Raw genomic sequence first — 27353 nt, 5'->3', positions numbered from 1 at the left:
AGGAGACAGCCGTGAGTATAAAGTTAGTGGAGTCATGAAGGGCTGCGAGGAGACAGCTGCAGTATAAGGTTAGTGCAAGTCACTGAAGGAGGAGAACCGCCTCAGTAGACAAGTAGTGCAGTCACTGAGGGAGGAGACCGCTGCAGTATGCAAGGTAGTGAGTCACTGAAGGGTAGGAGAGCCCGCCTGCAAGTACAAGTGTGGAGTTTAGGTGGAGACACGCCTGCAGTATACAAGTTGTGGAGTCAGCTGAAGGGCAGGAGAACCGCTGCAGTAATAAAGGTTAGTGGAGTCACTGAAGGGCTGGAGACACCGCCTGCAGTACAAGTTAGTGCGTCGTGAGGGCAGGGACACCGCTGCAGTAAAGGTTAGTGGAGTCATGAAGGGCTAGGAGACACCGCCTGCAGTACAAAGGTTAGTGGAGTCACTGAAGGGCTAGGAGAACGCGCTGCAGTAAAGGTTAGTGGAGTCACCTGAAGTGGCAGGAGATACGCTTGGCAGTAAGGTTAGTGAGTCTGAAGTAGACACGCCTCAGTAAAGTTAGTGGAGTCAGCGAAGGGCAGGGAGACCGCGCCTGCAGTAAAGGTTAGTGGAGTCACTGAAGGGCAGGAGCACGCTGCAGTATGAAGTTGTGAGTCTGAAGGAGGCGACCCTGTGCAGTATAAAGTTAGTGAGTCCACTGAATGGAAAGGCGACACGCTGCAGTATAAGTTTAGTGGAGTCACTGAAGGAAGGAGACCGCTGCAGTATGAAGTTAGTGGAGTCACTGCTGAGCTATGAAGTTTAGTGGTGTACTGAAGGGAAGGAGACCGCATGCAGTGTGAAGTTAGTGGAGTCATGTGCGTATGAAGTTAGTGGAGTCACTGAAGGGAAGGAGACACGTGCGTATGAAGTAGTGGAGTCATGCTGCAGTATGAGTTTAGTGGAGTACTGAAGGAAAGGAGACACGCTGCAGTATAAAGTTAGTGGAGTCACTGATGGAAGGAGACCTCGCGTGCAGTATAAGTTATGTGGAGTCATGAACATGGAAGGCGACACGCTGCGTATAAGGTTAGTGGAGTCACTGAAGGAAAGGAACACCGCCTGCAGTATAAAGTTTGTGGATCACTGAATGGAAGGAGACCGCTGCAGTATAAGATTAGTGGAGTCCTGAGGGCAGGAGACACGGCCTGAGTAATGAAGTTAGTGGTGTAATGAAGGAAGGAGACACCGCCTCAGTATAAGGTAGTGAGTCACTGAGGAAGGAGACACGCCGCAGTATAAAGCTTAGTGAGTACTGAAGGGTAAGGAGACACCGCTGCAGTAAAGATTAGTGCGAGTACGCTGAAGGCGTAGGAGACACCGCCCTGCAGTACAGAAGTTAGTGGTGTCCTGAATGGCAGAGAGCGACCGCCTGCAGTAAAGAGTTAGTGGAATCCACTGAAGGTAAGGAGACACCGCTGCAGTACAAGTTAGTGAGTCGACTGAAGCGGCAAGGAGACACGCCTGCAGTTAAGGATTAGTGACACGTATTTTTTAACAGTTTCGTTGTCATGAAATAATTCATAGGAAAAATGGTGTGCCATCAACACTAATTACAGCTAATTTCAATAAACAACTCATCATCAAGGTTGATTATTTGATAGCTGTTGTAGTGTGGGGGGCAAAAACAAATGTGTGTGGGGGGAGGGGAGGATGAGTTTGGGGACGCCTGGTCTGCAGACTGCGTTTAATGGGGACACACAATAACGCGTGTCCCTACTTTGGTCCTTCTTTAGAAAAAGGTGAACCCGGAGCTAAAGTGGAGGTGGAAGCTTTCTATAGAGAGGGAGATCAGGAAAGCAGAAGATGAAGGAACAGATGAGAAGGAGGAGTTGGAGGAGGAGAGAGGAGGAGGAGACGAATGGAGGATGGAGATGAGGTAGGAGGATTAGGTGGGTCTCACACACACAGTTGCTAATACCACCACTTGTTCTCTAGCTAATGCGATTGAGTGAATTTCACAATAATACGTCCTCTTTCTTGCTGTGTGTGTGTCCTCTCTCTCTGCTGCCTGTGTGTGATTAGTCTGCGTGTAGGCAGGTAGGGTATGTTGGTTGGGCTGTTGATGGCGATGCGTGGGGAGACCAGTGGACGAGAGAAGTTTGGGGGCTCAGGCACTAGTCAGGGGACGGACTCTCAGGGTGCCCTGGCACTGGACTACTGGGCGTTTCGCCTGGCATTGCCATCTCAGCAAGGGACCTGTAGTAAGACACCGGCTTTTTCTGTCACCTGACTGGACACGTTTCCAGGAACCTGCAAGCAGCAGCACTACACAAATGAACACTTTTGAATGTGTAACATCTTTCCATCAATAAGGTTTTGTACAAATTTGTGCTGGTTTTAGTGGTGGAAACCCAAACTTTTACAACATGCTGGTAGTAATTCGGGCCTTTTCAAAACATGTGGTAGTAATTTGGGCCTCTTTCAAACATGTCGGCAGTACTTGGGCCTTTCAACATGTGGCAGTAATTAGGGCCCTTTCAAACCTGTGGTAGTAATTCGGGCCCTTTCAAACGCTGTGGCAGTAATTTGGGCCCCTAGCCAGAGGTTCTCTTGTGTGAAGGAAAATCTTCTCTACCGTCTCACCTGTTAGGCTGCACCTGATTTGCAGATCGGAAACATCCCATCATGAAAACATATTTTGCGGAGTCAGAAACACGTGTAAACCATTTGAGATTCGGGGGGGGGGACAATTTAATGGCAGCTGATTATTTGTTGTTCTTGTTGTGCCCACGTTCATTTTTTTTAGAGACGGGGTTCAGATGCGTTTAGTTTGAGCTTGTCACTTGCAGACAGAAATGAATGTTGGCAAGAGAATGGGCTTCCAAACAGGGTTGCAATCAGTTTTAGAATGTAAAATCATCTTACAGAATGAAGTAAAAAAAAACACATGTTCACAAGTTACAAAGTCGTGCACAACCAAACGTGGATCTCACTATCCGTATAAATGAAAGTTTTTTATTCGTAGCTAGAATTCACACCTAGTTAGTGTAAAAATTCTGCTGAGAGATGTGATGGGGTTTGCACTCTCTATCTAGAGCAGGGGTGTCAAACTATTTCGCATGCGTGGGCACTACGGCTACGGGTAGATGTCAAGTGGGCCGGACCATTAAATTATAATACTCTGCTATACAATACAAAATATCATGTCTTTCCTTTGTTTTTGGTGTAAGAAGCAAGAACATTAGGAATATTGAATTTTAATGAATATCCTTTTTACAAATTTCATTGAAAACCCCCTCAAATATTTTTTCTTTAGAAACCACAATGTGCAATTTACTTTTATCATTCCAATGATTGCATTGCAACTGATCACTGATTGTCAAAGGCAGCAAACTTTTAATTGGTACTGAAAAATATAGTAATGCACTTTAAGATTAAATGAGAACTTTTAAAGAAAGGACGCAGCAATTCGTTAATCTTATCTCTTTCAGTTGTCCTTGCAAGCGTATATTTTCGTGTGTGATTGAGTTCGTAGTGGCGTCGATTATTATTTCATTCAAACCGGAACCTTGTTGCACACCCAAGCACGAAGGTTTTCGTGCATCTCTGTAAGTAATAGGACGTGGTCCATTTTTCTTTGAAAATTCTACTCTTTCTACTTTTCCGTTTGGATAAGACATTTTGGTAATGAGGGTGTGCGGAGAGGTAGAGACCAGGTATTAAAACGTCGTAAAGCAGCAGATGGCGCATTGATAACGGTCTGCTGTTTTCAGTCTGTCTCAGTGATGCAGCTTGTCTTTATCTGATGGAAAGAGTGCGCCTTAGCGGATAATCATGATTGCAGCGAATTAAAAAATAGTTATTCCATGTCTTTTATGCATTTTTTCACTTTCAAATTTATCTGCGGGCTGATCGAATCCTTGGGGGCGCGGTTCGGCCCGCGGGCCGTATGTTTGAGCAACCCTGTCTAGAGTATCTATCTACGCAGTAAGGACTGCGTAGGAACAATGGTTCACCTTTCGTGGTGTCTTTTTTGGACGGAGCATGGACAAACAGCTCTAGGTAGCATCAGTAAGGACGTAGGAGGTGGGACAGGGGTTTACAGACCTGGTCTAAGGGGGCACAATAAATGTGGTTCCCATCATCGTCAGAGTAGCAGGGTTAAAACAGATAGAAACATTTACTGGAGTAGTCAAATGAGTGATGCATCATCACCATCACATTATGATAATTGCAGGAGCGTGCTGGAGTTGAGATGTGCCGATCCGGCCTGTTTGATAACAACATGAAACGAACTGTGAATCTGGTGCGATGGGATGAGGAGATGAGAGGTAAAAAAAATACACATTTAGCCAAGTACAAGTGAAAGACATCCTAGTGGTGTTTGGACAAACGCGGAGCTTGCATAAACTGCATGTTAACAGGTCGACATTTGGAACAAAACACCAATCATTGAGGCTGTTTGGACAGGAAGAATGGGGATATTACAGGGAAAGTTCTGGACACAGACACTAAGTCTCTTGTCTTACAATGAAAGGGGTAACCCCCACACAGCTTCCTGCTTAGGGATACTGGCATTCTGCTTGGTCTGTGGTGCCCTAGTGTTGACAGTAACGGGTTCACCCTCGTTCGCTCCAATGTCATATTCTCTTTAGCCGTAGAGGAGTCCGGAAGACAATCAACAGGTGACTACCTCTCAGGAAATCATCTAGTTAATAGTTGATTATACATGTGCTATCAGGACATGTACACCTCGTGGAATATGGATCGGTCTCCCAAAAAAATGACACCACAAGTAGTGTTATGTTGAGGGAGAATTTGCCCCTTCCGTCGAACAGTTTCTCCAGTCAGTGACTGCAAGACAGACCTCAACAAATACAGGTATCTCCCAAGCACCATCTGTCTTAGCTACCTTCACTAAATAATACAACAAAGTCCTGTTTTTTTGTGTTTTCATTTAAACCTTAAAGCACAAAATTGAGGGCCCACTATTACATTGTCACTACGAGCAGTTGAGAACATTTTGTAGTAGGCGTTCATAATGTGACCGTCAATATCTGTACGTCCCTGTGTATAGTACCAATCACATTGTTTGAGACCGTGTCGGATGACATCACTGACATCGTCTCCGAGGCTTTATACACAGTTGAGGCCTTTCCTTTCAAATTATAAAAATTAAAAATCCAATTTACAGAGAAGATCTCTTCCTGCCAAATTTACAGGACAACATGCAGAGTAATATTACATGGTTTATGCGTGTTTTATCAACTTTACAAGTAGGCAACTCTTTTATAGTCACTGCGAGGGCTCCACAGTAGAGCTGAAATTCTTTTGACTGGGAGGATTTTTGCGACAGACATTGCAGCCCGTCCCGTATCGACTAGAAAATTCGATTGACTCCCAACATTGTGACGAGGCGCAGCGAACTATTGGCTCATGGGGTTTTGAAAAGAATCTTGAAATGCTGTCAGGGTGTCACTGGTCTTACCTCGAGTAGTCATATGTGGGCTGTTGAAAGGGATTTCGCGTTCCCCCTACTTTGTTCCTTCCCTTCTAGAAAAAGGTGAACCCGGAGCTACAAGTGGAGGTGAAGCCTTCTATCAGAGCCAGGAAGATCCAGGAAGACAAGATGAGGAAACAGATGCAGAAGGAGGAGTACTGGAGGAGGAGAGAGGAGGAGGAGAGATGGAGGATGGAGATGAGGTACGGAGAGATAGGGTGGGTCTCACACACACAGTATGCTAATCACCACCAACTCTGTCTCTCTAGCTAATGCCAATTGAGTGAATACTTCCCAATAATGAACGTCTCTCTCTCTGCCTGTGTGTGTGTCTCTCTCTCTGCCTGCCTGTGTGTGTCTAGGCGTTATGAGGAGGAGATGTATTGGCGTCGTATGGAGGGGCAGCACCACTGGGACGAGAGACGTGGGGGGCCCAGGATGCCAGGGGACGGACCWTACCTCCAGGGGCCCCCTGGCCCACCTGGACTACTGGGCGTTCGGCCTGGCATGCCCATCCCTCAGCCACAGGGACCTGTAGTAAGACAACCGCTTTTCTGTCACACTGACTGGACACGTTCCAGGACACCTGCAACACAAATGAACCCATTTTGAATCGTGTACCATGTTTTCCACTCAAATCAACGGTTTTGTACAAATTTGTGCTGGTTTTAGTGGTGGAAACCCAAACTTTTCAAACATGTGGTAGTAATTCGGGCCCTTTTCAAACATGTGGTAGTAATTTGGGCTCTTTCAAACATGTGGCAGTAATTCGGGCCCTTTCAAACATGTGGCAGTAATTCGGGCCCTTTCAAACCTGTGGTAGTAATTCGGGCCCTTTCAAACCTGTGGCAGTAATTTGGGCCCTAGCCAGAGGTTCCTCTGTGTGAAAGGAAAACCTCTTCCTCTACCGTCTCACCTCGTTAGGCCCTGCACCTGATTTGCAGATCGGAAACATCCCATCATGAAAACATATTTTGCGGATCAGAAACACTGTGTAAAACCATTTGTAGATTCGGGGGGGAAACAATTTACATGGCAGCTGAATTATTTGTTGTTCTTGTTGTTGCCACCGTATCATTCCCTTTTTAGAGACGGGGTCAGATGCGTTTTTAGTTTGAGCTTGGTCACTTGCGAAAAATGAATGTTGCAAGAATGGCTTCCAACAGGGTTGCAATCAGTTTTAGAATGTAAAATCATCTTACCAGAATGAAGTAAAAAAAACACACAATGCTTCCACAACGTTACAAAGTCGTGCACCAACCCCAAACTGACTCACTATCAGTATAAATCCAACAGTTTTTTATCCGAGCTAGAATTCACACCTAGTTAGTGTAAACAATTCTGCTGAGAGATGTGATGGCGGTTTGCACTCTCTATCTAGCAGGGGTGTCAAATCATTTCGCATGCGTGCCACATACGGCTAGGGAGATGTCAAGTGGGCCGGACCATTAAATTATACCATACTCTGCTATAAATAACCAAAATATCATGTCTTTCCTTTTTTTGGTGTAAAGAAGCACAAAACATTAGGAAATATTGAAATTTAATGAACTATCCTTTTACAAAACATTTCATGAAACACTCATCTTCCTTAACAAATCATTTTACTTTATCAATTCCACAAATAATGCATTGCAACTGATCCACTGATTGTACAAAGGCACAAACTTAATTTGTACTGAAAAATATAGTAATGCACTTTAAGATTAAATGAGACTTTTAAAGAAAGGACGCCCCAGCAATTCGTTAATCTTATCTCTTCAGTTGTCCTTGCAAGCCGTCATATTTTTCCTGTGATGAGTCTCGTAGTGGCGTCGAATATTATATTCTTCAATACCGAACTTGTTGCAAACACACCAAGCACGAAGGTTTTCCGTGCATCTCTGTAAATAAATAGGACGTGTCATTTTCTTTGAAAATTCTACACTCCTTATCTACTTTTCTCGTTTGGATAACGACATTTTGGCTAATGAGGGTGTGCGGAGAGGTAGAGACCAAGGTATTAAACGTCGTAACAAGCAGCAGATGGCGCATTGATAACGTCTGCTGTTTTCAGTCTGTCTCAGTGATGCAGCTTGCTTCTTACTCTGATGAAAGAGTGCGCCCTTAGCGGATAATCATAATTGCAGCGAATTAAAAAATATTAATTCCATGTCTTTTATGCATTTTTTCCACTTTCAAATTATCCTGCGGCTGACGAACCCTTGGGGCCGGTTCGGCCCGCGGGGCCGTATGTTTGACACCCCTGATCTAGAGTATCTATCTACAGCAGTAGCGACTGCGTAGGCCACCAATGGTTCACCTCGTGGTGACCTTTTTTGGACGGAGCCATCGACAAACAGCTCTAGGTCAGCATTCAAGTAATGGCACGTCAGAGAGGTCGGAACGGGGTTTACAGACCTGGTCTACAAGGGCGGCATGTCAGAGGTCAGGAAGGAGTTTACAGACCTGGTCTACAAGGGTGGCACGTCAGAGAGGTCAGGAAGGAGTTTACAGACCTGGTCTACAAGGGCGGCACAATCATGTGGTTCCCCATCATCGTCAGAGTAGCAGGGTTAAGAACAGTACAACATTTAAGAGTCACATGAGACATTCTCAACAACACATTATGATAATTCAGGAGCCGTGCTGGAGTGAGATGTGCGATCCGTGCCTGTTAGATAACAACATGAACAGAACTGTGAATCTGGTGCGATGGGAATGAGAGAGAGAGGAGAAAAAAAATACACATTAGCCAAGTCAACAGCTGAAAGAATCCTAGTGGTGTTTGGCACAACAGGGAGCCCTTGCATAAACTGCATCGTTAACAGGTCTGACATCTTGGAACAAAAACACCAATCACTTGAGGTGTTTCGGACAGGAAGAATGGGGATATTACAGGGAAAGTCTGGACAAGACTACAAAAGCTCCTCTTTCTACCAATGAACAGGGGTAAACCCCCACACAGCTTCCTGACTTAGGGGATACTGGATTCTGCTTGGTCTGTGGGTGCCCTTAAGTGTGACAGTAAGCGGTTCAACCCCCTCGTTCGCCCAATGTCATACTTCTCTTTAGCCCGTAGAGAGTCCGGAAGACCAATCAACAAGGGTGACTCCTTCTCCACGGAAATCATCTGTTTTAGTTGATTTATAGTGCTATCAAGGCCATGTACACCTCGTGGAAAATGTACGGTCCCAAAACAAATTGAACACACAAAGTGTGTATGTTGAGGGAGAATTTTGMCCCTTCCGCTCGAAGTTCCCAGTCAGTGACCTGCAAGACAGACCTCAACCAAATACCGGTATCCTCCCAAGCAACCATCTGTCTTAGCTACCCTGTCACTAAATAAATACAACAAAGCCTGTTTTTTTGTTGTTGTCAATTTAACACTTTTAAAGCACAAAATTGGGGCCCACTATACATGTCACTACGAGCAGTTGAGAACATTTTGTCAGTWGGGTCATAATGTGACCCGTCAATATCCTGTACGTCCCATGTGTATAGTACCAATCACATGTTGAGACCGTGTCGGATGACATCATGACATGTCTCCCGAGGCTCTACAACAGTGAGGCCTTTTCCTTTACAAATAATAAAAAATTAAAAAATCCCAATTTACAGAGAAGATCTCTTCCTGCCAAATTTACAGGACAACATGCAGAATAAATTAATTGATGGTTTATGCGTGTTTTATCAACTTTAACAAGTAGGCAACTCTTTCATAGTCACTGCYGAGGCTCCCAYARTSCYGACTRATTCATTTGACATGGGAGATTTGGACAGACATTGCAGCGCCCGTATCGACTAGAAAATCGATTGACTCACCATTGACGAGGAGACGAACTATTGGCTCACGTGGGTTTGAAAAGAACTCTTGAAATGCTGTCCAAGGGTGTCAAGCTGTCTCTACCTCGCGTCAGTCCATATGTGGGTTGTAAAAGGGATGTTTTTTTGATGGAGGTTCAGTCTTCAACCTGCTGCTCCCTGCTCACTTGGATTTGGACACTTTGTAGCAAAATATCCTTTTCCACCGTTGTAACAAACAAAGTTGCTGTTGTCTGGCCCACCTGTCAGCACCACCCCTTTCCTCTTCCCCTCGGTCCACCATTTTGAGGTYGTCTCTGAGCCTGCCGCTGCTGRCCCTRTCCTTGATTTTWAAAAGCCAGCTGTGCAGCTTGTAACTTCACTACTTTTTCTATTCTTTGTTTTTTTTGTTTTGTCYTCTTGAGACAGTTKCTGTCTCTCAGCGTGTTTACAGTGTTCAATAACTGCTTGTGGACTGGTAGTTTCCCAGCCAATGCAGCTCATTTGAACCTGTTTACCAAGGGCTGGCAAAAAGTCCATTAGGGCAGCCTTCAAGAGGCTGTTGTAGTCATCATTGCGGCGGCCATCAGTCATTGGTTTGAGCTCGCTATGTTTAAGGTAGCAGGTCTCCAGTCTTCCAACGACTCTTTAGCTTTCTGCTGCCCAATCGGTCATGGGGTGGGGTAATGTTATTTTATGCGCTCACACATTGTAGCCAGTTGGGTCTGATAGGCTGCTCCACCCTCTCTTCCCATTGGTAGTTTTCATCAAAGCCTCCCTCCACTTCCGCCCGTCGTAGCCTCATCATGATACCCGCAAATGTGCGCGATCTCAGCCTGCAGATGGCTTGTACAGCCGGGCCATCTTAAATAGCCGTGTGGTTAAAAACACCAGCTTCCCTTTTTGTAGGATCTGGACATTCTTTAGCAGTGTCTTTCATTTAGTCTTCTGGATGTCGATGAGCGGATACCATTCGTCATGGCCCTCTTCACCATCCGCAGGTCGCGGATTAGGGAATGATACCAGAGGTGCCTGGAGAAAGGTTGTCTTTGGGTCCCCATTTTTAAAATGTTCTGGTCGTTGGGGGTGAGGGACTTAGCTGCGTGGTTAGGSGTCAACGTCGATGGTGGACTAAGTTCCCAGAGTCCATCAACACCAGAGAACGGGACTCAATGTGGACGGTGCATGGAATGGATTTCCACTGCTCCTGGGCCTGCCTCCGAGGGGTCTGCTGGTAGAGCTGCGGTGCGGGAGACGGCTGAGCGAGCTGCTGTCGCACAACCAGGGCTGGGGTGCTGGTGCAGTGATTACAGGGGTATAATATAGGGGTGGAAAGTCATCATCATCCCTGTTTCTCCTTTTCTTCTTCTTACTTTTCCTTCACCRTYATTCCTTTAACTTCCTGTCTGACTGTCTTTCAGCTTCCCTCTCCCACTTTCTAAACTTACCCCAATCTATTCTGAGTGACGCAGCGGTCTAAGGCATTGCATCGCAGTGCTACAGGCGTCACTACAGACCCGAGTTYGATCCCGGGCTGTATCACAACCGGCCGTGATCGGGAGTCCCATAGGGCGGCACACAATTTTGGCCCAGCGTCGTCTGGGTTAGGGGAGGGTTTGGCCGGGGTAGGCCGTCATTGTAAATAAGAATTTGTTCTAAACTGAGTTGCCTAGTTAAATAAATGGACATAACTTTCCTTTCTTGGTTTCCTCAAACTTCTCTAAGTTCTTTCTACACTTGGCTAATAAAACTAAACTCAATGTGCCTTTCTTTAAGGGAAAATCTGCTACTTTGTGCCAGAGCGGCCAGAACACACACACTTTTTTAAAATATATATATTCTATGTAATTTTAAATATTATACCCACATGGTAGTTTCGCCTATGCAAATTTCCCATCTAGGTTTTACATTTATAGCTGGTTTCCCAATCATAACCTCCTGTTTAACCAGTACACTGAGTTTAATACATTTTCTGATTTTCTTAGCTGCAGAAATAGGAATATTTTCTTCTCAGGATTGTACCCTGGGATCAAATSAAAGTTTATTTGTCACGTGCGCYRAATACAACAGGTGTAGGTAGACCTTACAGTGAAATGCTTACTTACAGGCTCTAACCAATAGTGTGGAGAAAAAATAGGTGTGTGTGTAAGTAAAGAAATAAAACAACAGTAAAAAGACATTTGAAAAAAGAGTAACAAGGCTATATACAGACACCGGTTARTCAGGCTTATTGAGGTAGTATGTACATGTAGATRTGGTTAAAGTGACTATGCATATATGATGAACAGAGAGTAGCAGTAGTGTAAAAAGAGGGGTTGGCACACAACTCATAACCGTGTCTGGTCATCCCATGACCACTTCTCTGCTTCAACAGATAAACACAACCCCTTGTCTCTGACCAGGATACTTCTGCTTCAACAAAAATATCCAAATTGGAGATCACCCTGCTTCAACAGGATGTTTACTTATTTAACTAAAGATATCTGTTTTTAATTATAAGATTTACTAATGAAAGGTTCTAGGACTTCTCCTATTCAGAAATATCTCTGCTACAACAAAGTTTATAACTAGTGGTATCTTTTGAAACCACAAAATACGTCATGTGCGCAACCTGTTGCCAGAACAGGATTTTCTGTGATGTTTAAAGTAAAATCAGTCTCACCTGTCCGGAATGGCGTATCCACTCACTGCCGGTCCGAGGCGGGCCCCTTTTTCTGCTCTGTTTCAGCCGGAGTGTGGGCTCCCTTGCGCGCAGTTAACCTCGGTCTCCTCGGGAGCAATCAGCGAGCGGAGTTGGCCATCCCATCCTCGTCGCCAAAATTGTCGTAGCAATTCTACAGGAAGAGAGACTGTAGATTCCTCTTACAACATTTTGAACATTTGCAAAAATGAAGGAATTGACAACTGCCAAGAGCGATTCAGTTGAAGGTTTAACAAACATAGTCAGGTCTCTGCTTTCATAGGAGAGGGGAAAAAAGCACAACCTCTTTTGGCTATGTGGCAGTTTAGCAGATGTGTGGAAACGGGCGGAACATCGTTTTTAAAAGGCGATTGGTTTGTCTGTGCATATTAAGAAGGTTCGACCGTATARCTGCGTTTTTTTGGTCAGTTCACACTGCTCCTTCCTGCAAGGTACCACACAGCTGACTTCCTGCAGATAGTAAACCCACGGGATGACTCGCATGCTGCAGTCACAACTAAACGGATCTTAGCTATACGCCCMGTCTTATGATTAAGTCACGCAAAGACAAGTTTGTATCGGGTTATAAAAAACACAAGTATATAACAAGAGACAATTCTTTAAAACGGTAAAACACAGGACTTTCCACGACACGTAATGTAGCTATTGCCTTAGATTCCAGTGACTATATGGTAAGCACCATGGATTAGAAATGATTTTAACAATTTCTAATCCATTATTGAATCATTTCTAATCCCCCCCCCACTGCTGTGGCATTGAGACCTTTTGTTCTGCTTTACCTCGCAGCCTCCTCGTCGGCCGGACTCGTCAGACGACCGCTACGTGATGACGAAGCACGCGACCATCTACCCCTCTGAGGACGAGCTGCAGGCCATCCAGAAGATCGTCTCCATCACAGAGAGAGCCCTCAAACTGGTCTCAGACATCATCATCGACCAGGACAAGACCAAGGAGACTACTGCGGAGGACAAGGATAAGGACAAGGATACAAAGGAGGTTCCCAAGACTCCCCAAGACCGGTGAGGAGAGTGGATGGAAGGATGAGTGGGGGGTTAGATGGATGGGAAGTTGGGGAAACTCAACCCTGAACTTTTGTCTCCTCAGAGCTCTGAAGTGGTGATGAGGGTGGGGGTGCTGCTCTGTTTGTCTGTTTTCTAACGTTAGATACCTAATGAACGCCTCCCTCCTGTAGAGCTCTGAAGGGGGTGATGAGGGTGGGGGTGCTGGCTAAAGGACTGCTGCTYTGTGGAGACAACAATGTCAACCTGGTCCTGCTTTGCTCAGAGAAACCCACCAAGAACCTGCTAAGCCGCATAGTGGAGCATCTTCCCAAGCAGCTGATGGTACACACACACACACACACCCTAACGATACACACACACACACACACCCTAACGATATACACACACACCAACGATACCCGCACACTTACCTCTCGCTCTCGCTCTCTCTCTCGCTCTTCTTCCCTCCCCTCCAGGTGGTGACCCCAGAGAAGTACGAGGTGAAGGGTTCCATCGAGGACTGTTCCATCGTCCTGACGTCTGGAGCCGACCCCAAAATGACAGTCACCATCACCCTGACCTCCCCCAGTATCCGAGAGGAGGAGGAGACCACACCTCCGCCGCGGGACGGAGGTTGGAAAGACATCGCCCCCTCTCCTTTCTCTCTCTCGCTCTGCCACCTAGCTATGGGTGCATTAGTTTGTTCAGGGTGGAGTTTGCACATTTTTGGACTTATTTCAATGGTCCTGTTTCTCCAATGGTCCTAAAGTGACATCGCCGCTCGCCCCAGTACCTGAATGAATGCACCGTGTAAGATAAAAATGGATCTGAGGGGATCTACCCTGGTGGCACTTAAAAAAAAAAAAAAAGAGGACATTCCTAGATTTTGTTCTGAGAGAAGTCCAGCTGTATGTCTCGGGCAATAAGTTCAGATTTGACCTGTTGAGTCTTGCTCACAAGTTTTTTTGTCATTTTTATAGACGCTAGTTATCATTTCAACTTCAACCAATGAAGCGTTTGAGCTCTGTCATGACATGAGAAGCTAGATTGGTCATCATAAAACAGTGCTCTTACTTGGTGTGCTTTCAAAAGGCCTTTAGGATAGGAATTCTAGGTCCAATAGTCAGTGATTTTTAAACTTTGGGATTAGAGAAGTACTGAATAGTCAATATTCTGTAGTTTTAATTCACGGAATATCATAAACCGTGTATAAAGGGAAGTAAAGTTTTGGGGGATCCATTCAAATTGTCCAAGAGACCTGTTTTGAAGGCAGAGAAACCATCTTTTAATTTTTGTATCTTAAAACCAACCTGAATGATATACCAAAGGTTCATCATTGAAAAACATTTGTAGAAACTTGACTTTCTAGTCATGGTTAGAGCTCAGCAGTCTTGGTGAAGTCTTGGCGGTTCCTCGTGCCACCAGTGTAGCTCTTACTCTATCTGGAACTCTCCTTCAGTGCGTCTTGTAAAGCTGTCCCCTTACAAACAAAGCATGGACAGTGTTTGCATTTTCAGACTAGTTTTTTAGTTCCCAGGTAAGATTTAATTTTTGTTTCCTGTGTTCCAGGGGGGTTTGTTTCACCGTCACACCACTACGATAAACCCTCCCACACCGGGTCAATCGTTAGCTCCCTTAGTTCAGAAATACATACACCAGAGGAACGTTATTCTCTAGAGATATTACAAATAAATGAAAGACCCATTTGAGAAGGGAAGCAGCGAGGCACCGAATCCTGACTTATGAAACGTGCACCAAACTCAGAGCTCTGCACAAATCGTGCATTAGATTGATGTCACTGGGGGAGATTTTTTTTTAGCGGAAGTTTGAGTTGAGTGAGCGTTTGTCAGGTTAGGATTTGGCCAAATGAAAAGAGCAGAAAGACCAGGGTTACAGAASACTGTTACAGAACACACACACACAGACGGTTCTAGAACACTGGCAAGCGGTTCTAGAACACTGGCGAGCAGTTCTAGAACAGACTGTTCTAGAACACAGACAAGAAATGGGTTCACACATCCCCACAGGAAACAAATCTTATGTTGGTCTGGTCGCGAGGAGGTGATCTGTTCTTACATGCTCCCTGAGTGTCCTGGTGTCCCCCTCCACACAGAAACCTATGCACAGACAGATCTGTCCCTTTTTATTGTAGCTAATCATGCTGTTAACAAACCAAAAAAAAGATGTGATCAAAAGGGCTTTAAAGTCATATGATCCATTCTCTGCATTCGTTGACAATGGAGGGGTGGGAGTGAGTGTTGCTAAGCTCCTGTATCTATCTAGCATGCCTCTTAGTTATGGTTTGTTGTGCCAATATTTTTTTTTATCATCTTATTCCAGACGTGTGCACTTGCACACTCTGTCAATGGATTTGAAAGCATAGGATTGGTGTTGCCCAGAGAGGGTATCCATCTACCATTTGTTAAATCCAGTTTCAGAAAGTGGGCAAGTACACACTTCAGCATAAAGGTGCAAAATGGGGACGCTGTGTGGCCAGCCTGCAGTAGACTTCAGTAGGCCAGGGATGAAGGCTTTGGCAGACTGTGGTTGGACCCGAGTACAGCAGAGCAGTATACAGTTAGTGTGATTGATCTGTTTTGTTGGTTTCATGCCCAACCTACTGACTTTAATCCAGCCAGTTATGCATGCAACGATGTCCGATCTAACCCTTCTTTTTTGCTGCTGGGAGCTTCCATGTTTGTAGTTTTTCTGCTGCAACATAATTTGTAGTTTTCTTACCAGTCCAGTCCAAAGCCCTCTGTTCTTTTTTTAAATTGTTTTATCTTTAAAAAAAATATCTCCCCAGTATGTGGGAGGGTTCAAACCTCAGCCCCCCCAGCCAACCAGTTCCTCTGGAAGGATTTTTGACCAAGGTTTCCCCCCTTCCCCCTCACCACCCAAACACTTTGCCACACCTATCATTGTCATGACACTTTTTTTTTTTTGAAATCAGCTCAGTTCACACTCCTGTTCTGACAGGACCTCTTCTCCTTTGTTTCTTTTATCAGTTACCATGGCCCAGACTAATGCGCCTAGGCTAATGCGCCGCATCCAGGCTAATGCGCCGCATCCAGACTAATGCGCCGGGGTCCAGACTAATGCGCCGGGGTCCAGGCTAATGCGCCGGGGTCCAGGCTAATGCGCCGGGGTCCAGGCTAATGCGCCGCGGCCCAGACTAATGACCCATTGGAATCCCCCTAGAGTATCCGCCCAGTATCATCTCAGAAGATTAAGACTGAAAGTGACAAATGATTGGCGTAACGTTGCTTACTTGAACAAGCTAACATTATATCTCAGCTTTTGAGATTTAAACTTCTCTGTTAAGGCTTACATTTCAGCACATGATATCAATAGGCCTACAATACAGTTCAGTTATTTGACTATATGATCAAGTGAATAACTGTTGGTATCAGCCGACAGTAGCTACTAGGTCAGCCTATGCTGAGCTAGACAATGATCAGGCTGTTGACATTCTGGTTGTTTCCATCACTCATCCTGCTTCTATTCTCTCAAGGTTTGGTTTAGCATTTTACGCCAGTCCCGTAATTCACATTCGCTTTACCCAACACCTCACACCAACGTAAACCTAACGTTACATACATCACACTACATCTCCAAACCCTTGGTAATTTCAATGAGGTTAGGTTGCGCATTGGTTTATTTGGCAGCAACACCAATCGGATTAGACTTTTATCTAGTTMACTTCCTGGTTCCTTACTGAAACACTATCTTGGTATGTGTGGCAATGTGTTTTGTATCTTCTTGTTAATGAGTCTTGCTCTACCTGGTCAAACACCCGTTCCTCCTCCTCCTCAACACCTCAACCGACCGCCATTTTGACAATTCGACTCATCCGTTTTTAGATGTAACCTGGGGCTTGGTGCGAGACCCAGCGGACGTCTTGGACAGGCAAAAATGCCTTGCCGCTCTAGCGGCTCTGCGGCACGCTAAGTGGTTCCAGGTTCGGACACATCCTTTTTACTTTCTTATTGTAGCCTTATGAGATGCATCATTTTTTATTCCTTTGTTTGAATTTTGTTTTAATGAAGGAATTGAATAATGAATTTAACACTCCTCCCCCCCCAAAAAACACAGTAATACCTGATAAGTTTAATTATTGTTTGAAAAAGAGAAATTCAATGATGCCACACAAGTAATGATAAAAAAAAAAAAAATGTAACCAGATTGAATATTCAATCTTTATTTATGATATTTATTGTTGAACTTTAGCATGGTAATGATTTTTATAATTTTCCAAAAAAGAACTGGCATCCTTGTATGATTTTATTTTATTTTCCCCCCCGTCCATACCAGACTATATTGTCAGTGTTAAAACATGATTCCATAAGGCTGCAGAGATATCTTTGCATAAGATCTGATAAGAGCTTCCATGTTGAGCATTAGTATCTTGTGATTTTGTATTTATTTTAATAGAAGAATAGGGATTGAGAGAAACGGGGACATCTGATTTTTTTTAGTTTCGCTGTGTTGCTGCAATGGCAGAAAAAGCTAACTCACAGGCAAAACAGATTCCCTCCCCTCTCACAGTCCCTAACCTTGATCTTCTTTACAAACACAAACTGACTCTTCTGTCAAACACTTGATCAACCTGAGAAGTCAGGGTTTATAAGATGACAAGGAAATTTAAACCTTTTCTTGTTTCATCTTGTAAACTGTGAGCTCTCTTTCTTTTTTTWYYWWTKTWMYAACGAGGTGAAATACTCCTGGAAATGGCAGCTGATTCCAACCAATTACGGACAATTAATTAATTGAGTCTTCAATCAACCTATCACAAGCTTCCATTGTGTACAGTAGTGTTTGGCCCTCTATGACAGACCCGTTGTAATGTAGTGTACACTATAGTCCATGTTGTCTGTTATCACTAAACTAAACGTGTTATTGCTCCACAAGGCTAGGGCGAACGGACTCCAATCCTGTGTGATTGTTATCCGTATCCTGCGTGACCTCTGTCAGAGGGTCCCCACGTGGTCCGCCTTCCCCAGCTGGGTGAGTTTATCGTCAGGCTAAACGCTCGAGTCGACAACTGTCTCATGAGTGTTTTTTTATATGTTAGAAAAGTATTGTACTTTAAATGGGCCGGTTTATTGGACGCAGATGAAGCCCAGTCCATTGAGAATTGTTTCTAGTCCCGGACGAGGCATAATCTGTGTCTGGGAAACCCGACCATATAGGTMAATTAAAGGGATAGTTGGGGATTTTAGCATTGAAGCCCTTTTTCTACTTCCCCAGAGTTGGATGAACTCGTTGATACCATTTTTTTATGTCTCTTTGTTCAGTTTGAAGGAAGAGTCAAAATGCTAACTAGCGTTAGCGCAATGACTGGAAGTTGTTGGGAACAGCTAGCACGTTCGCTGTTCCTGTAGACTTTGTCTTTGCGCTAACGCCAGTTAGCATTGGCTCGCGAAACTTAATTTCCTCGTTACTGGACGCAGAGACAAACAAAATGGGATCCACCAGTTCATCTGACTCTGGGGAAATGGATTAAAGGGCGTATTTGACAAAATCCTGAACTATCCCTTTAAGTTCATGCAAGTGTCAAACAGCAGATGTGTTAACTTGGGACTAAACACACTGGCTGCAGCTCAGTGGTATAAAGTGTCTTCTTTCCCTGGCGTTGTGAGTAGGTGGCAAGGAAAGATCCAAAATACTTCTTTAGATTCACTCAATGAGGAGTTTAAACATCTCCACCCCTCTGCTCCTCCACCCCCCCTCTGCTCCTCCACCCCCCTCCTGCTCCTCCACCCCCCCCCCTCTCCCCCCTCTGCTCCTCACCCCCCCTCTGCTCTCCACCCCCTCTGCTCCTCCACCCCCCTCTGCTCCTCCATCCCCTTCTGCTCTCCATCCCCCCTCTGCTCCTCCATTCCCCCCTGTGCTCTCCATCCCCCATCCTTTCCTTGTTCTCCAGGCCATGGAGCTGCTGGTAGAGAAGGCCATTAGCAGTGCCTCTGGCCCCCTGAGCCCAGGCGACGCACTGAGACGAGTCTTTGAATGTATTTCCTCCGGAATCCTGCTCCCCGGTTGGTCTAACCTAATTATAGCAGACTATTTCGCATATCATCATGGGAGACTATTATTTTTTGACGATCGTGACAGACTTTTGCGTAGTTTGGGTGGGGTTAATGGTGTGTTGGCATTAGCAGAGTGCTGATAGGTGTGTTTGGTTGTCCACTAGGTGGCCCGGGATTGGTCGACCCGTGTGAGAAGAACCCCACTGACACCTGACAGCCATGGGTGAGCAGCACAGAGAGGACATCACCTCAAGTGCCCAGGTACTGACACATGTATAGAATATACAGGACCAGTCAAATGTTTGGACACACCTACTCATTCCAGGGTTTTTCTTTATTTTTACTATTTTCTACATTGTAGAATAATAGTGAAGACATCAAAACTATGAAATAACACATATGGAGTCATGTAGTAACCAAAAAAGTGTTGAACAAATCAAAATATATATTTTAGATTCTTCAAGTAGCCACCCTTTGCCTTGAGGACAGCTTCGCACCTCTTTGGCAATTCTCTCAACCAGCTTCACCTGGAATGCTTTTCCAACCTGACTTGAAGGAGTTCCCACATATGCTGAGCACTTGTTGGCTGCTTTTCCTTCACTCTGTGGTCCAACTCATCCCAAACCATCTCAATTGGGTTGAGGTCAGGTGATTGTGGAGGCCAGGTCATCTGATGCAGCACTCCATCACTCTCCTTCTTGGTCAAATTGCCCTTACACAGCCTGGAGGTGTGTTGGGGCATTTTCCTGTTGAAAAACAAATTATAGTCCCACTAAGCCCAAACCAGATGGGAAGGCGTATCACTGCAGAATGCTGTGCCTTGAATTCTAAATAACTCTAAACAGTGTCACCAGCAAAGCACCATCACACCTCCTCCTCCTCCTCCATGCTTCACGGTGGAAACAACGCATGAGGAATCATCCGTTCACCTACTCTGCGTTTCACAAAGACGCGACGAATGGAACCAAAAATCTCAAATTTGGACTCATCAGATCCAAGGACAGATTTCCACCGGTCTAATGTCCATTGCTCATGTTTCTTGGCCCAAGCATGTCTCTTCTTATTGGTGTCCTTTAGYAGTGGTTTCTTTGCAGCAATTCGACCATGAATTCGACCATGAAGGCCTGATTCACGCAGTCTCCTCTGAACAGTTGTGATTAAGATTTGTCTGTTACTTGAACTCTGAAGCATTTATTTGGGCTGCAATTTCTGAGGCTGGTAACTCTAATGAACTTATTCTCTGCAACAGAGGTAACTCTGGGTCTTCCTTTTTTGTGGCGGTCCTCATGAGAGCTAGTTTCATCATAGCGCTTGATGGTTTTTGCGACTGCACTGGAAGGAACTTTCAAAGTTGTTGAAATTTTCCGTTTTGACTGACCTTTATGTCTTAAAGTAATGATAGACTGTAGTTCCTCTTTGCTTATTTGAGCTGTTATTTTACCAAGTAAGGCTATCTTCTGTATACTACCCCTACCTTGTCACAACACAACTGATTGGCTCAAATGCATTAAGAAGGAAATAAATTCACTTTTTTAACACTTTTTTTGGTTACTATATGATTCCATGATGGTTATTTTATAGTTTTGATGTCTTCACTATTATTCTACAATGTAGAAAATATTAAAAGTAAAGAAAAACCCTTGAATGAATAGGTGTATCCAAACTTGACTGGTAAAGTGTTGGTCCCATGTTTCATGAGCTGAAATAAAAGATCCCAGAAATATTCCATTTGCACAAAAAGCTTATTTCTCTCAAATTTTGTGCACAAATGTGTTTACATCCCAGTTAGTGAGCATTTCTCCTTTGCCAAGATAATCAATCCACCTGACAAGTGTGGCATATCAAGAAGCTGATTTAAACAGAATGGTCATTACACAGGTGCACCTTGTGCTGGGGACAATAAAAGGCCACTCTAAATTGTGCAGTTTTGTCACACAACACAATGCCACAATGTCTCAAGATTTGAGGAAGCGTGCAATTGGCATGCTGACTGCAGGACTGTCCACCAGAGCTGTTGCCAGAAAATGTAACGTTAATTTCTCTACCGTAAGCTGCCTCCAACATCGTTTTTGAGAATTTGGCAGTACGTTCAACTGGCTTCACAACCGCAGACCACGTGTAACGAAGTATTTCTACACAAACTGTCAGAAACCGTCTCAGGGAAGCTCATCTGCGTGCTCGTCGTCCTCACCAGGGTCTTGACCTGACTACAGTTCGGCGTCGTAACCGACTTCAGTGGGAAAATGCTTTAGCACGATGGCCACTGGCACGCTGGAGAAGTCTGCTCTTCACGGATGAATCCCAGTTTCAGCTATACCGGGCAGATGGCGTAGTGTGGGCGAGCGGTTTGCTGATGTCAACGTTGTGAACAGAATGCCCCATGGTGGGGTTATGGTATGGGCATGCATAAGCTACGTACAATAAACACATTTGCATTGTATCAATGGCCATTTGAATGTACAGAGATACTGTGATGAGATCATGAGGCCCATTGTCGTGCCATTCATCCTCCGCCATCACCTCATGTTTCAGCAGCATGATAATGCACGGAACCATGTCGCAAGGATCTGTACACAATTCCTGGAAGCTGAAAATGTCCCAGTTCTTCCATGGCCTGCATACTCACCAGACATGTCACCCATTGAGCATGTTTGGGATGCTCTGGATCGATGTGTACGACAGCGTGTCCCAGTTCTTCCATGGCCTGCATACTCACCAGACATGTCACCCATTGAGCATGTTTGGGATGCTCTGGATCGACGTGTAMGACGGCGTGTTCCAGTTCCCGCCAATATCCAGCAACTTCGCACAGCCATTGAAGAGGAGTGGGACAACAGTCCACAGGCCACAATCAACAGCCTGATCAACTCTATGTGAAGGAGACGTGTCGCGCTGGTTTTCTGATCCACATCCTTAACTTTTTTAAAAGGTATCTGTGACCAACAGATGCATATCTGTATTCTCAGTCATAGATCCATAGGACCTAATGAATATATTTAAATTGACTGATTTCCATATATGAACTGTAACTCTGTAAAATCTTTGAAATTGTTGCGTTTTTACATTCATGGTGTACTGAACAAAAATCTAAGGTACTGGCCATATATAAATAGTCAAGTTTAATATATGATTATGGATGTAAGGTATTGGCCACCATACCTACCTACCTTTTTTATGTACATTTCTTAAGGTACATTATAAATAATAAGGTGCTGTATGTAGTTAAATATAATATAAATAGTAAAGTTTAATATATGATTATGGATGTAAGGTATTGGTTTTATGGTGTACCTTAAGAAATGTACATAAAAAAAAAAAGGTAGTTAGGTATGGTGGTGTATGTAGTTGACGCTCCCCGTCCGTCTGCTAGAAGGTCTTTTTTTAATAGAATTGTCTTCTATTGACCAACTCTGTCTCTGTCCAGTTTGCTCTGCGGCTGCTAGCGTTCCGTCAGATCCACAAGGTGCTGGGCATGGACCCACTTCCCCAGACGAACCCCCGCTTCAACGTCCGCAACAACCGTAAGCGTCGCCGTGACAACAGCGACGGAACGGACGGATTCGAGGGTGAAGGGAAGAAGGACAAGAAGGATTTCGACAGTAGCTACTAGGACCCATTTCCCCCCCCCCCATCCCCTCTCCACCACCCCCACCCCAATTCATTTAAAGTAGTGTGTGGCCACGTTTCAGGCTGACTACATTGCAGTCACCTGCCGGATCTCACGACGCCTGGATGTGTGTTTTTTTTAAGATGAGAGCTAACCATAATCATATAGCATTCTGATGCTGGATTGCACAGTCAATAACGTGGCGTGCAACCATTGGTTGATGCCTGCACTGCGATGTAGTCTGCCTGGAACGAGCCCTATGTACTTCTGTCACCTACAGGTTGGTTTGTGTAAATGCTCAAGACTAACATCGGACAGGGCCTGGTCCTGTAAGCCATGAGTAAATCGGGGTTGTATTCATTTGGGCACGTAACAGAAAATGTTTAACCATTTTGCAAAAGGGGTTAAAGAAAATTAGYATCTCTATTGTCAGTCCGTTTTTCTTCCGTTTTGGGGTGCCAAATGAATACGACCCAGTCTTGACTGAATAAGCATACTGCAGTACTCAGTTTGTCCACGATGTTCTGTTTTGGTAGCGATTTGATATGACCTGTGGTTGGGACACACAAACTTCTCCTTCCTAGCTGATTCTACTTTTATTTTTGACCCCCCTCTGTTTCTCCAGTAGAAGTTACCACGACAACGGGGCTTTCTTACACCAACCTTCTCCTTTTTTTAGACTTTATTTTGTCCCGTCTTTTTTTTTTGTTAATTTGGGTTACAGACTTTCCAGTTTTGTCGAGTTATGAAAACGTAAACTAGAGTGAGATCTGTTTTTGTTCCAGTTGTTGATAGATCAGGAAGATGACAGTAAATGTTGATAGCTAACATGCATGCTRTTTCTAGTTGCATACATTCTGTGTTGGCTGTTTTTAGTAAGTTTAAATACCCATTTATATGAAGCACATAATTCGATCAGTCGTCAGTAATGTTTTATTTTCCTATAAGCTGTAATTTTTGAGTAGGATCTTTCTTTTAAGTGTCATAATGCTTGTTAAAGTAGCGTAAAAGCTATGGTCTTGTCCCATTTTTAAGGCCAGACTGCAATGTGTTCTAGTGTTTAACACAGGCCCCTTAACTGTGGTGTTGTACTACATTTCTGAGGAAAACACTGATTCCTAATTTTGTTGTTTTGAATGTAGCACTCTCTAATATATATATATATATGAAAATATACCTATGATAATCTTGCAATAGATCAAAAAGTGTGTTTTTAGTTTGGAAGAACTCACGGCCGTGTTTTCAGATTTTGTTATTTGTATTATGGCTTTTAATATTTTTGGTTTAACAGATTATAATGGGACATTTATTGGCCCCAAATCTACATACATATAGTTCATTTGAATAATGTATAGAAAATGAAAAAAACGATTGGAGTAAAAAAAAAAAGACAAGTGTAACGTTTGTTTGTTTAAACGTAGATTCCTTCTTTTAATGTCTGACTATCAGCCTGTCTCTGTCTGCCGCTCTCTCTCGGTCTGTCTGCCTGCCTCTCTCTCTCTCTCTCTCTTTGGTTTAACAGATTATAATGGGACATTTATTGGCCCCAAATCTACATACATATAGTTCATTTGAATAATGTATAGAAAATGAAAAAAACGATTGGAGTAAAAAAAAAAAGACAAGTGTAACGTTTGTTTGTTTAAACGTAGATTCCTTCTTTTAATGTCTGACTATCAGCCTGTCTCTGTCTGCCGCTCTCTCTCGGTCTGTCTGCCTGCCTCTCTCTCTCTCTCTCTCAATTCAAGGGGTTTTATTGGCATGGGAAACATATGTTTACATTGTCAAAGCAAGTGAAATGGATAAACAAAAGTTCTCTCTTGGTCTGTCTGTCTGTGTCTGGCTGGCTCTCTCCTCCCTTCTCTGTCGGTCTCTCGTGCTCTGCCTGTCAGTCAGCCTTTCGTGCTCTCTCTGTGCCTGTTTTGTCTCTGTCTGTCTTAGTACCTCCACTTTACCATGGGCAGAATAAAAGACATTTCCTGAATGAAGGACTTCTGGACTAAGTGGGGTTTGTTGTTTTTGTGTCTCAGCTCCCTATTTCCAAGGATATACATATGTAACGGATGTGAAATGGYTAGCTAGTTAGCGGGTACGCGCTAATAGCGTTTCAATCAGTTACGTCACTTGCTCTGAAACCTAGAAGTAGTGTTGCCCCTTGCTCTGCAAGGGCCGYGGCTTTTGTGGAGCGATGGGTAACGACGCTTCGTGGGTGTCAGTTGTTGATGTGTGCAGAGGKTCCCTGGTTCGCGCCCGTGTCGGGGCGAGGGGACGGTACTAAAGTTATACTGTCACACACATCCAATGTGTGRCGACACCACCTCAGCACTTTCCACACTTCATGTTCAGCTGTATAAAGTCCCCAAGTGGCTTTATGAAACAACCTGGAACCATAGAGATATTTCCCTCTGTGTGCAGAAGACAGTTTACTGACAGTGTCCCAACAGGATATGATGAGTGAGGTGAGACGGACTTTATCCCTTCACAACAGGAAGACCACACAATGCGATATCCATAGCCTGCTTCCTCTGCTGACAGACCATGAAATCATACTAGAGCACCACTTGCCACATCAAAGAAACAAAATGTTTGTTTTGTTTAAAAAATAAAAATAAATACAGCCCAAGAAAGTTAAGTTTCAAAATCAACATGAGTATAACCAAGCAATGACCACTACAGACACACTAGCAATRAGGCGTGTCTTATGTACTTGGCTCAAGCCACAATTCAAGAAGTGGATGGTTCCATTTCCAGGGCCTTTCGATCAAAGATKATCTATTATATTGACAAGATTGCCGAGTGACCGCTCTAACACTAGAATCCATGTCCGCAATGATTTCAAGGCAAGTGAGATCAGGTGGRACCATTCTAGCCAATGAGAGGGCAGATACGCGCGTGACCGAACATGCACAACTCAKTCGTTTTTCTCAAAGTTGCCTGAATACCAAACGCATCCACTTATTTCAGTACATTTTGTAACAGACTTAAACATTTACGAAACATATATGTGATCAAGTAAGCCTGAGGTAATTCGACCATCTCATAGACCGCCATATAAAACAATTAAAAAGGGTCTTGTCTCACTCACACTGACAGATTTTTGGGATGGATTAAATCCTCTCGCTTCGCCTCTTCTGTCAGTATCGGCCCGTCCCAAATGAGGAATGGGAGTTGACATAAATACAAGACCGACAGACGTTATATCCAATAGAATCACGAGAATCATTTTAGCCTCCTTGGCAATTTTTTTTATTCTCAGCCAATGTGGATGGTCGATGGGCGGGTTCTGTTGTCAAAGCAGGTTAATCTTCTGTTTTACACCCTATTACCACCTGGTTTAGGGGCAGAGAAATAGGTAGTTGTTAGCTACAAGTTACAGAAATGTTGAGTAGTTTGGGGAGCGCAGGTGGGAAGTCTGCCAAACCTTCGTTTGTTTCTTATGTGACGCCCGAGGTAAGTTATATATATTTTTTTACATGACATTGTGCTTTATTAGCGTACGCGATTATGCATGTTGGATGAGAGAGAGTGAGAGCAAAAAAAAAAGAAGACTGTCTTTATTTGATACGGACAAGTTAGCATTACTGCTAACTAACATGATTGGGGCGGGGTTATGGTTACTGTAGCCGCTCCGTAGCCCGCTAAACATAGTTTAAGAAAAACAAMATTTCCATCCGATATAACTGTTTTGTCCTGGAACAGAGTTTCTCTCCGGAGAATGGTGTGCCTTGTCATGTTTTGAATGACTATAAGATAGCGTGTTTTATTCCCCTCCCTGTTGGCAGCAGACACCCAGGCAAATGTAACACTGTTGTTTTTGTGTGACGAGTCTTTACACGCAGTTAAAGATACATTTAAACATTGTTTCTCAGMCTTTTTTAAATTTATTTTTTTACATTGAGTTTGTGTGACATTTCATCTGTCAGATCTGCATGGAATAGTCAGTCAAACTGGAAATTATAGATGGCAAACATGCAATATAATGTTGCTATTTCTCTATCCGTAAACACCCTCTGAAATCATTGTAGATTTAGTTATTATCCGGTATGGGAATCGCAATGACGATTGAGACATTATTGCCTATATTGTCTCTGAAGTGTGGACATATGGGAACAGCACAACTTCCGTGGGAAGCCGCAGCAGAAAGTGCAGAAACCAACAAATTATTTTTTTATAGGGCATTAACATGGGCAAGATAGAATATCTATTATATTCAAGAACGCAACACAGTGAATGATAGTCAAAATCCCATGAAAGAAACCGTCAGGAAAGTCATAGTTTTATGAACATCACATGACGGACCCAGTAGTCCATATTCGTGTGACTCAAACACTTATTAACCCAGCTCCATTATACACTTAGGTGGTAAGCAGGCAAGCTCGGAGTCTTGTTACTCCTTGTGTGTCCTCTGAATGACATCCTAGCTTATAGGAAGCTGACCTTAATGTAATACACAGGATATTCACATGATTTAGTGAATGTTTGAACAGCCTCGGTGACACAGTATCTCCTAATAAGGATTCCCTGATGATGTTTTCATTCCTGTTTAGAGAGTAGCTCTCCAACAACGTGTTGTGTTATTTAAATTGTTTTATTGAACTTTATTTAACTAGGCAAGTCAGTTAACACATTCTTATTTACAATGACGGCCTAGGAATCAGTGGGTTAAACTGCTTTGTTCAGGAGGCAGAACGRCAGATATTTTTTAACTTGTCAGCTCGGGGATTTGATCTAGCAACATTTCGGTTACTGGCCCAACGCTCTAACCACT

At 43.9% G+C, this 27353-nt stretch overlaps 1 protein-coding gene across 1 annotated transcript in view; it reads left to right on the top strand.

Annotated features, from left to right (window-relative positions):
* LOC112070713 (zinc finger RNA-binding protein-like) overlaps positions 1 to 24574 on the top strand; it is a 56826-nt gene extending 32252 nt beyond the window's left edge. Inside the window, 11 exon segments of the mRNA XM_024138155.2 lie at positions 5522 to 5667; positions 5827 to 6001; positions 12735 to 12967; positions 13141 to 13291; positions 13426 to 13582; positions 16813 to 16910; positions 17861 to 17956; positions 18876 to 18987; positions 19143 to 19187; positions 19190 to 19239; positions 22403 to 24574. Of these exon segments, the coding sequence (XP_023993923.1) occupies positions 5522 to 5667; positions 5827 to 6001; positions 12735 to 12967; positions 13141 to 13291; positions 13426 to 13582; positions 16813 to 16910; positions 17861 to 17956; positions 18876 to 18987; positions 19143 to 19187; positions 19190 to 19239; positions 22403 to 22588 (1449 nt within the window). The 3' untranslated portion in view covers positions 22589 to 24574.
* The last annotated feature ends 2779 nt before the right edge of the window (positions 24575 to 27353 follow it).

The sequence above is a fragment of the Salvelinus sp. IW2-2015 genome, unplaced genomic scaffold, assembly GCF_002910315.2.
Source record: "Salvelinus sp. IW2-2015 unplaced genomic scaffold, ASM291031v2 Un_scaffold1401, whole genome shotgun sequence".
Classification (NCBI taxonomy): Eukaryota; Metazoa; Chordata; class Actinopteri; order Salmoniformes; family Salmonidae; genus Salvelinus; species Salvelinus sp. IW2-2015.
This window is presented reverse-complemented; position numbering and strand designations above follow the sequence as displayed.